At 43.7% G+C, this 14,028-nt stretch overlaps 1 protein-coding gene across 1 annotated transcript in view; it reads left to right on the top strand.

Annotated features, from left to right (window-relative positions):
- ALDH3A2 (aldehyde dehydrogenase 3 family member A2) overlaps positions 1 to 14,028 on the top strand; it is a 28,074-nt gene that overhangs the window by 10,030 nt on the left and 4,016 nt on the right. The window contains 5 exon segments of the mRNA XM_017861972.1: positions 873 to 1,014; positions 3,046 to 3,096; positions 3,099 to 3,211; positions 4,700 to 4,799; positions 11,906 to 12,141. Of these exon segments, the coding sequence (XP_017717461.1) occupies positions 873 to 1,014; positions 3,046 to 3,096; positions 3,099 to 3,211; positions 4,700 to 4,799; positions 11,906 to 12,141 (642 nt within the window).

Consider the following 14,028-nt stretch of genomic DNA (forward strand, 5'->3'; position numbering starts at 1 on the left):
CCCTCCAAAGATTCAGCTTGTCTGAGGCCTCCAGGTAATTCTGTGATACACTCAGCACTGAAAACTACTGTTGGTGACTCTGGAGTCAGAGCTCAGGCACATGCATTTTAGCAAGCTGCACCAGGGATTCCGACCACCCAGACTTGAGAATTGCTCTTGGTAGAGGTTGGATGAACAATGTTCATTTTGATTTGAGATTCAATTGAGAACTCTCCCAACCAAGGCTTTGAAGTGATGCAGCAATTCAGTAATTTTGTTTTACAAAGTAAATATTGATTGTATGATTATTGAGGTTCTTTTACCTTGGTAATTTCCCAAAGCTGTGTTTTGATCCTTCGAGTAGTTTCACCATCATGTGTAAGTGGTGGAAATACCAGTTCAAAGAAGACCAAAACAACAAAATGGAGCAAAGATTGGCGACTGTTTTCTGTAAAGGGCTAGGTGGCAAATATTTCAGGCTTTGCAGACCTTTGGGTCTCTGCTGTAACTACCGAACTGACTGTAGGGGGAGAGCAGGCGCAGCCAATGTGTGAACACATAGGCAACCTTGATGCAGAACAAGACTTACCCCAGCCTGCTCCCACTGTCAGCCGCAGGAGGTGAAGGCCCGTGGGTGGACTGTAAGATCCATAAGAACCTTTGGAACTATGGACAGTGATAGATGTTTTCTGTGTGTGTGTGCTCTTTATTTTCTAGTCCTCGACCTGCCGAAAAGCTGAAATTTAGTACTGTTAAATTACTTGAGGGGTGGGGTGTTAGATTCTGTGAGGGTATAAAACCAGATTGATTTGGGGGCATGGCTGGATTTTGTACTCACTGAAATTGAATTGTGGGTCTTTGTGACATTTATATGCTCCTGTTCTTTTAAATAGGAATTTTATGGAGAAAATATAAAAGAGTCTCCTGATTATGAAAGGATCATCAATCTTCGTCATTTTAAGAGGATACTAAGTTTGCTTGAAGGACAGAAGATAGCTTTTGGTGGGGAGACTGATGAGGCCACACGCTACATAGGTAATGGAAATTCTCCTTTCCTATGGGAAGATGGCAGTTTGACAGTTTTTGCTGACACTACTTATTAACGCTAAATAAACTATTAAATATATAGCATTTAATTGTTGAAGTACTAAATCCTGCTTTCTGGTATACTGTAGCTTTTGTTATAAACTATTTAAAATGTCTGTGTTTCTGTGTATTGAATGATGCCACCAGCATTGCTCCAGTTCATATTTACACGTAACTACTTTTTTCTTCATAACAATCCTGAGAAGCAGAATAGAACTTGATGTAATTATCTGTAGTTTGTGGATGGGAAAACAGCACAAAGAAGGAAATAACTTGGTCACTGTTCCACCATTAAGCAGCGACGGTGTCACTCCAGAAATAATGTTTTGGTTCATCATGCTTGACCTTACTATTTGTGTACCTTCTTTGTGCTTTTTCTTCTTTGCCTTGAATATATATTACTTTGAATGTTAAGCACATTTTTCTAAAGTAACATATAAGGTGACAGAAAAATTAGACACATTTGGACTTGGCTGGCAAAGAAGCTGCACCACATAGCTTTACTTATCCCCTTTATCAGATAAGATGCTACAAATTACCAAAAAAAAAAAAAACTTTAAAAAAACAAAATTTAAAAATGAAATAATAAGCAGAAATTGATTCTCTTGTAATTAGCAGTCCCAAGGTTCTGCTGAGCTGTATAATTCAGTGGCTTCATGGTACCATCAAAAAACCCTGATTCTTTGTACTAGGATGCAAAAGAAAACAATCCTTGTGCCTTCTGTCTCTCTTGGTGGCAGCCCAGATCGAATTGGGGAATACATCTGTAGAAAAAAGAGAAAACGGACTCTACTTCTTTCACCTCTCTGTTCTCCCATCCTCGGCCTGTCCACATTGCCCATTTCTAGGTTAATGAATGGCAAAAGGAAGGGGCTATCCTGATTAGCTTATAGACTAATTAGGACTTTCCCTTGACTTCGAGCTGGGATCATTTTACCTGAGCACGGCTATGCAGAGGAAGTAGACACTCAGCCCAAATTGGTTCTCTGACCTGAGGAAGATGCGGGCAATGGATTAGGGGTGGCAGTTTATATACCCCTGGAAGTGGTGCTGCAAGAAGCTGTCCACAGCCACATTGCCAAGATAATCTATTAGAAACTAGGGGTAAAGGAAAAGTGCCAACTTGTTATTGTCAGATGACTTCTCTTTTGGATGATGATCCAGTTTCTTATTTACAGAGTCTTCTGGAGTCTACTGCTAGTTGGTGACTTACATTGGCAGCAGATGCTGGGACACTTTGCATAGCCTCCCCAGCATCTGTTTCAGCCTCCTTTTTTGTGCCTCTTCCCTATGGTAGATGGAACACTGAACTAAGGCTTAGGGAATTTTGTCCATTTAACTCTGTTTTCTTAATCTGTCTAATAGAGTTGTAATAAAGGTTAATGAGAGCGCTCGAGTTAAGGAAAAATAGTATTGATTTGATTCACGGTTGAGCTGTCTTTGCTCCTAGAAAGACCTGTCCGTTCAAGACCAGCCTGACCAACATGGAGAAACCCCATCTCTACTAAAAATACAAAATTAGCTGGGCGTGGTGGTGCATGCCTATAATCCCAGCTCCTTGGGAGGCTGAGACAGGAGAATCACTTGAACTCTCGGGAGGTGGAGGTTGCGGTGAGCCAAGATGGCACCGTTGCACTCCAGCCTGGGCAACAAGGGCAAAACTCCGTCTCAAAAAAAAAAAAAAAAAAAAACTAAAACTGTGCACAGAAAAATGTTAAGTATAATCTACAGTTAAACATATGCATGGCTGTGAACAGAGTTCAATGTGAAAAAGATAGATTTGCACAAGTATTCACAGGCTTTGGAGACATGGAGTATTTGCACAGCTCATCCACCTGCTCAGGATTTTTCAATAGATATGACTTGGCGGGGAGAGGGAAAGGGATGGATAGATGACGCAATGAAAGAGATATAAGATGAGGGTTGTACATTTTTGTCTAATAAGTATTTTCGTTTTCATTTTGTTTATTTTCTTTTTAGCCCCAACAGTACTTACTGATGTTGATCCTAAAACCAAGGTGATGCAAGAAGAAATTTTGGACCAATTCTTCCAATAGTGCCTGTGAAAAATGTAGATGAGGCCATAGATTTCATAAATGAACGTGAAAAACCTCTGGCTCTCTATGTATTTTCGCATAACCATAAGGTAAGCTTTAGCGAGAACAGCTCACTAGCATAAGCGACTATCAAGAGTCATGTTCCTTCTTTGCTGTAAAACAATGCAGAAAATAGTGTGAAACAATGATGGTTTCTTCTGTCATATCAGAGTCCACTAAGTGAGGCTGTGTTCCTAGGTTGCTGTCTTGGTTAATGAGGCTCTGAGGTTATCACAGCATCCATTCCCCTCCTCCCTCGGGTTAGATCTGAGTCTGCAAGGTTGCGTGTCGCAAGGTTTTTGATTCACAAACACCTCCTGTATAATTGGAAGACTTATATGTGCCAGCATTAAATGCTTTTCTGATGTTAATCCACAGGGCATTGTCGAATAAGAGCCTGCACAAAATGACATTCACACCCACTGTGTGGGATGAAGACCCCAACACTGTCACATAAATGGTTGTGATATGATGGATTTTAGTTTCTCACATGGCGCTAGCTTCTTGTTAGAGTGGTGGAACCGCATCACCTGGTTGAGCAGTTCTGCCACTTTCTGCATGGCTCACTCATTCATGTCACTAGGGGACCAGCTGCTACTAAGAGACAGTGGCCCAAATGTTTTCGGGAGAACTTCTGATGGTAACATATAGATAGTCATGTGACAGCTTTTGGAGCTTGTAAGGCTATTGAGATACAAATAGCTACAGGTATTTGAAGTGAGACCAAATGTGTGGGGCTCAGTAAAGGCTGGGTTATTAACAAAACAATGGTTTGACATTTAAAACCATGGATAACGTGGGCAGGAAGGAACCCTGAAGCCGAAAGTCGGCTGGCCAGGGTACAAGTCAGGTGCGGAGCACTTCCCAGCAGTGGGTCACCTGAGATCACTACAGTCCAGACATGAAGAACTGTCAAGGGCTCGCTGGCACCCAAGGGAAATGACATTTACTAGTCAAGTGTTCTTGTGCTTTTCTGGGCCTTAGGCCAAACAACCATTTATCTCTTAAAAAATAGGATGCTAAATCTAAAGTCTTAAATATTTTTACATTTCATAAAGACTAAATAATACCTATTAATCGTGTTATAATTTAGAACAGAGATAAGAAAGAAATAATAACAGTGTTTAAAGCTGGAATATAGTCTAAGCTGTCCCCTTACAAAGAGCCTTTTGCTGCTGTGTTGGGGAGTACACCTCTAGGTTGTGGCTGAGTAGGCCCAGAGGTTTGGAGCTGCCTCCCTTTGTGCACTGGATGTGTGTCTGAGAGGTTGGGTATCAGTCACTTTGCTAAATTAACCACAGTTGAGATTGTTTGTCTATCTGGCACGGTGTCTCCAAACTCAAGAATTTTCACTGACACAAAGCCAGAATGTGCATACTTTAAGCACGTAACTCTGAGCACACAGCCCTCTGTGTGGAAGCCAGAATGTGCATGCTTTGAGCTCGTAACTCTGAGCACACAGCCCTCTGTGTGGTGGGGCCATGAGTATTCCCTAAGGGGCAACTTCACTGACCTGGATGCCTTTGGTCTGTTCTCAGCTCATCAAACGGATGATTGATGAGACATCCAGCGGAGGTGTCACAGGCAATGATGTCATTATGCACTTCATGCTCAACTCTTTGCCCTTTGGAGGAGTGGGTGAGTCTTCTTTTCTCCTGCTCATAGTAGATATTTCAAAAGGACCACCATTTCATGAGTGGATTGTGCGGGCTGTTGAATTAGCCAGCTGTTGCGTACCCTGAGTGTCCTGTCCTGAGGGAGGCCTTTCCTGGTCACCCAGTTGACTGGTTTTCCTGCTTCCCCACCCACCCCTGCAGCGCAGGGTGAATGTCCTGTCTCTTTCTGTCAGCAGCACTGACTGACCACAGCTGTAATCATTTACTTTGTTCACTTCATTGATTTTGTTTATTGTCCTGCCACATTTAGGAGATTTGGGAACCAAGAGTCAGGTCTCAAATTAAGAAGGTCTCTCTTTGTGTTTTTTTTTGTTTTGTTTTGTTTTAATGAGATAACTAATGAAAGGTTCGGAATACCAGAAACAGACAGAAGGTAGAGGGGTTTTCTAACACGCCTTTGTTTTCTGCTCAGTTCTTACCTGTATTTGTTCCCCGACCCTTTGTTTGGAGGAGCAGCCTCTCCTGGAATTGTTGTGTGATTTGAGTAAAATGAGACTCCCCTTGTTCTAGAGAGGATGGGCAGAAAGAAATTCATTCCAAGTGAAGCTTTGTGGACATAGCCTGATCCTTGCTGTTCCCTTTAGAACGTGACCTGCCTCCCTCTCCCACATGTGAGATGACTGACTCAGCGTTTTATTTCTCCTTTGGGACCTAGGCTAGGTGGGGTTTTCTACTATCTAATAGAGATATTACAAAATAGCCAATATGTAAACATTCTCAAAACAAAAACCCAACCATAAAAGCCGCTGTCTTAAAGCCCTGTTCTATCCTCTCCCTTTGTGATACCGGAAGTCAGTTGCTCCATGGGATGCGATAGCCCAGCTAGGCAGGACCGTCTGTCTCTGGTTAAGGAAACCTTATCCTATGACCAAGGAGCCTTGACCTACAGCCACAGGTCCTTGTCTAGGAGGTAAACATATTGCCAGCACCCAGCACAGTGACTGACATGGGTGAGGGACAGGTGGGAAGAGACCAAATCGGTAGGTGTTGCCAGATCCAAATTGGAAATGGTGGTGGCTTGTAGAGGGTGGTGGCAGGGGGGGGATAGTAGAAAGGGAAGGGGTTATTTTTGGGATCAAGCAGCAGGATTTGCTGATGGAGTGAATGTTGGAGGAGGGGGTGAATGAAAGAGGATGACTCCTGGGATTTTGGCTGGAGTAACCAATACTTTTGTAGCCCAGATGCTTAAAAGATTGGACTCCGTTGTCTCTAGTTCCTCAGCTCACTGCATAGGATCCTGGCATCCACTGTGCTAGTGCAGTAATCTACTCAGTAATTGTTCCATATGGTGTCTCCAGTGTCCTCTAATTGCAAATCTAAGTGACTTGGGTTCAGTCTCTGTCCCTACTTGACCAGGTAGCCTGTGACATCATTGACTATACCATCTTATTTAAAACAAAACACGACCGGGCGCAGTGGCTCATGCCTGTAATCCCAGCACTTTGGGAGGCCGAGGTGGGCAGATCACTTGAGGTCAGGAGTTCCAGACCAGCCTGGCCAACATGGTGAAACCCTGTCTCTACTAAAAATACAAATGTTAGCTGGGTGTGGTGGTGTGTGCCTGTAGTCTCCGCTACTAGGGAGGCTGAAGCAGGAGAATCGCTTGAACCCGGGAGACGGTGGTTGCAGTGAGCCACAATTGCGCCACCGCACTCCAGCCTGGGTGACAGAGCAAGAGTTCATCTAAAAAAAAAAAAAGGGTGGGCATGGTGGCTCACGCCTGTAATCCCAACACTTTGGGAGGCCGAGGTGGGAGAATCACAAGGTCAAGAGATCAAGACCATCCCGGCCAACATGGTGAAACCCTGTCTCTACTAAAAATACAAAAATTAGCTGGGTGTGCTGGCACGCACCTGTAGTCCCAGCTACTCAGGAGGCTGAGGCAGGAGAATCGCTTGAACCGGGGAGGCGGAGGTTGCAGTGAGCTGAGATTGCACCACTGCATTCCAGCCTGGCGACAGAGCAAGACTCTATCTCAAAAAATAAAATAAAATAAAATAAAATAAATAACAAAATAAAATAAGCAACCTATTATATACCCACAAAAGTTAAAAATACAAAAAGAAGATGCAAAAGCAAAAAAAACAGGTTTACTGTCTTAGCAAATTTCAGGTATATAATACATCATTATAGTGGCTATGCTGTAAAAAAATAAAAATAAGACAAGCCTTGACCCCCAAATGTAAAAGGAATACAGGCTTTTTAAGAAAAGTTGGAAAAGATAGAGCCCAAAGAATAAACATTTGCATTACCCATAATCCCACTATGTAAAGATAACTGGTATATGTCTTGCACATATATGCACACATATATACACAGACACCTGAATATTCTATTCAAAAAAGTATCATATTATATATTGTTCTCTACCCTGTATGTGACAGGATAGTGTGACAGTTTTCCTATGTCAGTATTCTTGCATGTGATAATTTTAGTAACTGCATACTTTTCCATCATATGAATGTGGCATATTTATGTAACCAGTTCCCAGTATTAGATTTTTGTGATTTCAATTTTTTTGGGATTATGATTCTTATATAATGTATCTTTAGGCACTCTGATTATTTCTTTAGGAAAAATGTCTACAAGTGTAATTACTCTGTTAAAATTATACAGTTTTCCAAATTGAAAACAATGCTTTTTTCTTCTAATTCTCAAAGTAATATAGACACAGCGGCAAAAAGTCTGAACAATTAAACTTTAAGGAAAAATGTAATAATCTCCCAGGCATAAACACTATTAATATTTTGGCATATAGTTTAGATTTTCTTTTCTTTCTTTCTTTTTTTTTTTTTTGAGACTGAGTCTCCCTCTGTCACCTAAGCTGGAGTGCGGTGGTGTGATCTCAGCTCATTGCAACCTCCACCTGCTGGGTGCAAGTAATTCTCCTGACTCAGCCTCCCAAGTAGCTGGAACAACAGGTGTGTGCCACCATGCCCAGCTAATTTTTGTATTTTTAGTAGAGACAGGGTTTTGCCATATTAGGGCCTGGTCTCAAACTTATGGGCTCAAGAGATCCACTTGCCTTGGCCTCCCAAGTGGGCCTGGGATTACAGGCATGAGCCATTGCACCCAGCTTAGGTTTTTCTTTAGAAATGCTTACCTTTAAGGCTTTTGATACATATTTCAAGTGTCTTTGCAGATTTCTGCCACTTTATATTCCCATGAACATTATATGAGTGTTTACTTCCTTATATCCCCAGTTCTGGATTAAATTTCTAGACAGAAAGAAAAGGGTCTCATTTCAATTTGTACTCCTTTGGTTATTAGTGAGTTTGAATTTTTTTTTTTAGCACTCCCATTAATTTTCTATTTATGTGCTTTGATATTTTTGCTGTGTTCACATCTTCCTTATTAGCCTTTAAATAGCCTTTTTTATAAGTAAGAAAATCCTCGGTCCTATCTGTAACACATATCCCTTTCCAGATTTTAATTTTTCTTTTATCTATGATTTGAAGCATTTATTTATTTAGAGACAGAGTCTCACTCTGTCACCCAGGCTGGAGTGCAGTGGCGCGATCTTGGTTCACTGCAACCTCTGCCTCCTCGCTTCAAGCAATTCTTCTGCCCCAGCCTCCCAAGTAGCTGGGATTACAGGCACCCAACACCACTCCTGCCTAATTTTTGTATTTTTAGTAGAGATAGGGTCTCACCATGTTGGCCAGGCTGGTCCCCAACTCCTGGTCTCAGGTGATCCACCTGCCTCAGCTTCCCAGAGTGCTGGGATGACAGGCGTGAGCCCCCGCGCCTCACCTAAGCCTGTGTGGCTTTTTGTTTTTTGGTTTCTGATTTGGAAAGTAGGCTTAGAAAAGCTTTCCCTATTTCAGTATTACTAAGTATCATCTGCAGGCTGGGTGCAGTGGCACACACCTGTAATCCCAGCACTTTGGGAGGCCAAGGCATTTGGCTAACATGGTGAAACCCTGTCTCTACTAAAAATACAAAAAATTAGCTGGGTGTGGCGGCACCATCTGTAATCCCAGCTCCTCAGGAGACTGAGGCAGGAAAATCACTTGAACCCTGGAGGCAGAGGTTGCAGTGAGCAGAGATTGCACCACTGCACTCCAGCTTGGGCAACAGAGCAAGACTCTGTCTCAAAAAAATAAGAATAAAATAAATAAATAAATAACAAATATTTGTAGTTTCCCTCCCTCCCTCCCTCCCTTCCGTCCTTCCTTCCTTTTAACCATGGAGTTGGCCAGTCGTGGTGGCTGACACCTATAATCCCAGCACTTTGGGAGGCCAAGGCAGGGGGGATCACTTGAGGTCAGAATCATGAGACCAGCCTGGCCAACGTGGTGAAAACCCGTCTCCACTAAAAATACAAAAAAAAATTAGCTGGGCATTGTGGCATGCACGTATAGTCACAGCTACTTGGGAGGCTGAGGCAGTAGAATCGTTTGAACCTGGGAGGCAGTGGCTTCAGTGAGCCAAGATCATGCCACTGCACTCCAGCCTGGGCAACAGAGCGAGACACTGTCTCAAAACAAAAACAAAAACAAAAAAACTCCATGGAGTTCACTTTAGAATGCCGTATGCCGCATGATGTAATAATGTGCCTTTTTTTTTTTTTCCAAAGAGTAAACTAGTTATGCTGGCACCATTTTTTGAAATTATCATCCTCATACCGTCAGTACTCAATAAAAACACGTTTGGGTCATTCTTAGGGTTTTTTCATTGGTTGCATTATCTTTCTGGCTTGTTTTTTCCCTGGGCCAGTACCACAGTTTCCATTACAGCAGTTGTACAGTTAGCTTTATAAGTGACATTTAGTAAGTGCTTATTATATGCCAGGTACTGCGGTTGAATCCATGCCTTTTCTTTTCTTTTTTGAGATGGGGTCTTACTCTGTCACCCAGGCTAGTACAGTGGTACAATCACGGCTCACTGCAGCCTCAACCTCTTGGGCTCAAACAATCTTCCCGCCCTAGCCCACTGAGTAGCTGGGACTACAGGGGTCAACCACCATGCCTGGCTAATTAAAAACATTTTTTTGTATAGAGACTGGGTCTCACTATGTTGCCTAGGCTGGTCTTGAATTCCTGGGCTCAAGCAATCGTCCCACCTCAGCCTCCCAATGTGCTGGGATTATGGGTGTGAGCCACTGCGACTGGCCAAATGCACGCATTTTAGAGACAGACAACTAATAAGTAGTAAGCCAAGAAATGAGCCAAAGTTGTCTGGCTCCAAAACCCACATATTCAATCCAGTAGCTTGCTCTTTAGGACACAGCACTATTTCAAAATCTAAAAGTAAAAGCTCCTCCTTTTTATTGCTTTTCAGTATTTTCTTGCTTGTTCTTATCTAAATTTATTTTTCCAGGTGATCTTTGAAATCACTACCTCCTCCTACTTTAAAAAACAAACAAACAAACAAACAAAACCTTCTGAAATCCCCTGGGATTTTGATTAAAATTGATTTAAACTTAAATTATTTCGGGAAGAATTTATTTATTTTTTTTTATTTTTTATTTATTTATTTATTTTTTTTTTTTGAGACGGAGTCTTGCTCTGTCGCCCGGGCTGGAGTGCAGTGGCCGGATCTCAGCTCACTGCAAGCTCCGCCTCCCGGGTTCACGCCATTCTCCTGCCTCAGCCTCCCGAGTAGCTGGGACTACAGGCGCCCGCCAGGTCACCCGGCTAGTGTTTTGTATTTTTAGTAGAGACGGGGTTTCACCATGTTAGCCAGGATGGTCTTGATCTCCTGACTTCGTGATCCGCCCGTCTCAGCCTCCCAAAGTGCTGGGATTACAGGCTTGAGCCACCGCGCCCGGCGGGAAGAATTTATATCTTTAAAATGTGGAGTCTTAATGGGAATATGTTATATCATCTCTTCATTTATATAACCCTTTTATATCTTTGGATAAAACTACCTTGGTTATGTCTTTGGCTCGCCCCTCCCTCATTCTTTTTTTTTTTTTTTTTTGAGGCGGAGTCTCGCTCTTGCCCAGGCTGGAGTGCAGTGGCACAACCTCAGCTCACTGCAACCTCCACCTCCTGGGTTCAAGCAATTCTCCTGCCTTAGCTTCCAAAGTAGCTGGGACTACAGGCGTGCACCACCATGTCCAACTAATTTTTGTACTTTTTGTAGAGACAGGATTTCACCATGTTGGCCAGGATGGTCTGGATCTCTTGACCTTGTGATCCGCCCGTCTTAGCCTCCCAAAGTGCTGGGATTACAGGCGTGAGCCCCCGCACCCAGTCCCCTCCCTCATTCTTTACCCTCCCTCAGTGTCAGGTTTTCTCAGGGTCTTGTCCTTGGGTCTCTTCTCACACCAGGCTTACTTCATGAATGATTCCTTCCTGCATCCTGACCTTGGTAAACTGCTCCCTGGCCTCTGGTCACCTGTGTCTTACATCACACATGCAATTCCCTCTGCCGAGCTCACACTGCTCCTTTGTGCCTGTCAGTCTGTTGTACACACAGAGTTAGAGAAATGAAAACTGTCACAGAGCATGGCTTCGTGGAGGGCAGAGATTTACACTTGCTTATTATCACCCAGTGTGCAACCCTGCCGCCCTGTCTTACTTTCTACAGCCTTAGAGAAAGCAAGTGGGTGAGTGGGGCCATGGATGACTGAAGCCATGGGAAGGGATGGTGGGAATGAAGGGATGGTGGGAAGAGAGCACATTAGCATTTAGAGTCTGATCCAGGTTCAGGTTCTGGCTTTGCCACTTACCAGCCATGTGACCCTGGGCAGGTTAACTGACTCCGTAAGCTCCCTTTCCCTCTCTGGAAATGAGGCTGCTGATAATTCACCAGGTGGGATTGTGGTGAGAATTATCTCAAGAGAATGATTTAAACTCTTAGCACAGTCCCTGGCATAAGTGAGAGCCACAGCTCTAGAAGAGGTGCAAGTGCTCGTGGAAAGCATCCTGTTTGACAAGGACATTGACTTTTCCAGGGGAGTTGGTAAGGACTTCCTGAAAAGAGATACTTCGGCTGGCAGAGTTCAGTGGGGGCTCCCAGGCAGCAGGGAGTGCATGTGAGCTTTCCTGGCTGTTGTTAGACAGAAGTAGCTTGCATCATCTACAGTGAAGCTTGTTTTGTCTGTTCCCTTTATTTCAGGTTCCAGTGGGATGGGAGCTTATCACGGAAAACATAGTTTCGATACTTTTTCTCATCAGCGTCCCTGTTTATTAAAAAGTTTGAAGAGAGAAGGTGCTAACAAACTCAGATATCCTCCCAACAGCCAGTCAAAGGTGGATTGGGGAAAATTTTTTCTCTTGAAACGGTTCAACAAAGAAAAATTCGGTCTCCTGTTGCTCACTTTCCTGGGCATTGTAGCCGCTGTGCTGGTCAAGGTGAGTCCCTGTTACCCATGAGTGCCATTCTGTCTGGTCTTGGCCCAATGGCTGCCAGATGCATATTCTAGCAGGACTCTACATTAGCTTGTAGAGTCTAAGACAGGGTCAGTGAACCACAGCCTGCTGGCCAGCTGCCTCTTTTTGTCACTAAAGTTATTGGAACACAGCCACACCCAGTTGTTTACTAATCATCCACAGCTGCTTTCATGGGATGGTGACAGAGCTGAGTAGTTGCAACAGAGGTTGAAAGGCCCTTAAAGCCTAAATTATTACAGAAAAGTTTGCTAATCTCTGGTCTAAGAGGTTAAAACAGTGTAGAACTTGATTGCAGAATTCTGAGCTATCTGATCAAAGGGTTAGTCCTTTGATCTTTCTGGTATTGGACTTTCCTTGTCACTTGCAGCTTTGTTCTTTTTTTTTTTTTTTCTTTGAGGAGTCTCACTCTTTTGCCTAGGCTGGAGTGCAATAGTGCAATCTTGGCTCACTGCAACCTCCGCCCCCCAGGTTCAAGCAATTCTCCTGCCTCAGCTTCCTGAGTAGCAGGGATTACAGGCGCCTGCCAGCCTCAGCTTCCCTAGTAGCTGGGAGTACAGGCGCCAGCCACCATGCCCAATTAATTTTTGCATTTTTAGTAAAGACGGGGGTTTCACTACACTGGCCAGGCTGGTCTCGAACTCCTGACCTCAGGTGATCCACCTGGGCCTCCCAAAGTGCTGGGATTACAGGCATGAGCCACCACACCCGGCCAGCTTTGTTCTTGAATGTGCATGAAATCAGCTTGCCACGGAGATGGAGGCAAGAACTCTGGTGCAACAGCTTTGGTGAGGGAAATTTTATTAGGCTTGAGTGTTTTTCCTCCAAAGTTGACTACCTGATAAAGTTTATCTTTGGTGATTAGTCATTATAGAGATGGGCTTGCAAAGAGGCCCTCATGATAGCTGCCTTCTCAAAGCAGTTTGTGTATTTTGAAGTGAAAGAGGAAATCCATAATTAAAGTTAAGATGGAATGACGAACGCAGTTGTGTCTGTGGCGCCCTCAGCTGTTCAGCTGAGGATGTAACATTGAAAATATTGACCATATCAGTGAAGAATGGGCTTGGAAAAGGCAATGGTAATTGTGTTTATATTTTGTTTAGAATTTGAAAGGGGGCTGGGTGTAGTGGCTCACGCCCGTAATCCCAACACTTCAGGAGGCTGAGGCGGGCGAATCATGAGGTCAGCAGTTCAAGACCAGCCTGACCAATACGGTGAAACACCGTCTCTACTAAAAATACAAAAAGTTAGCCAGGCATGGTGGCGCACAACTGTAGTCGCAGCTACTCGGGAGGCTAACGCAGGAGAATCACTTGAACCCGGGAGGCGGAGGTTGCAGTGAGCCGAGATGGCGCCATTGCACTCCAGCCTGGGCGACAGAGCGAGACTCTATCTCAAAAAAAAAAAAATATTTGAAAGGGAATTGGCTCGTCTTACAGTATCCTAGCTTTAGTGGAATTGGAGATACCAGTTGCATTTGAAATCGTTTGGGTTTTCTCAGAAACACCAAGCTGTGCTGAGGAGAAAGGCCCTGTTGATTTTTCTGGTAGTTCACAGACTGCGTTGGTCCAGTAAGCAGAGATGAACACCAGATTTCAAAACCCAGCCCTGTCTGTTAAGAGTGAGGTAGGAACTTTTTGTTTTCTTTCTATATGTAAGGTGGGCCAAGTTGGGGTATGTTTTCTAGGGTTTTTTGTTTTGTTTTGTTTTGCTGCAATTGGAGGCTTAGGGGTTATTGAAAAAAGAATGGGCTGGATGCTGTGGCTCACGCCTGTAATCCTAGCACTTTGGGAGGCCGAGGCCTGAGTTTAGGAGTTTGAGAACAGTCTGGCAATACAGTGAAACCCCGTC

This window comes from Rhinopithecus bieti, unplaced genomic scaffold (assembly GCF_001698545.2).
Source record: "Rhinopithecus bieti isolate Rb0 unplaced genomic scaffold, ASM169854v2 scaffold_63305, whole genome shotgun sequence".
NCBI classification, from domain to species: Eukaryota; Metazoa; Chordata; class Mammalia; order Primates; family Cercopithecidae; genus Rhinopithecus; species Rhinopithecus bieti.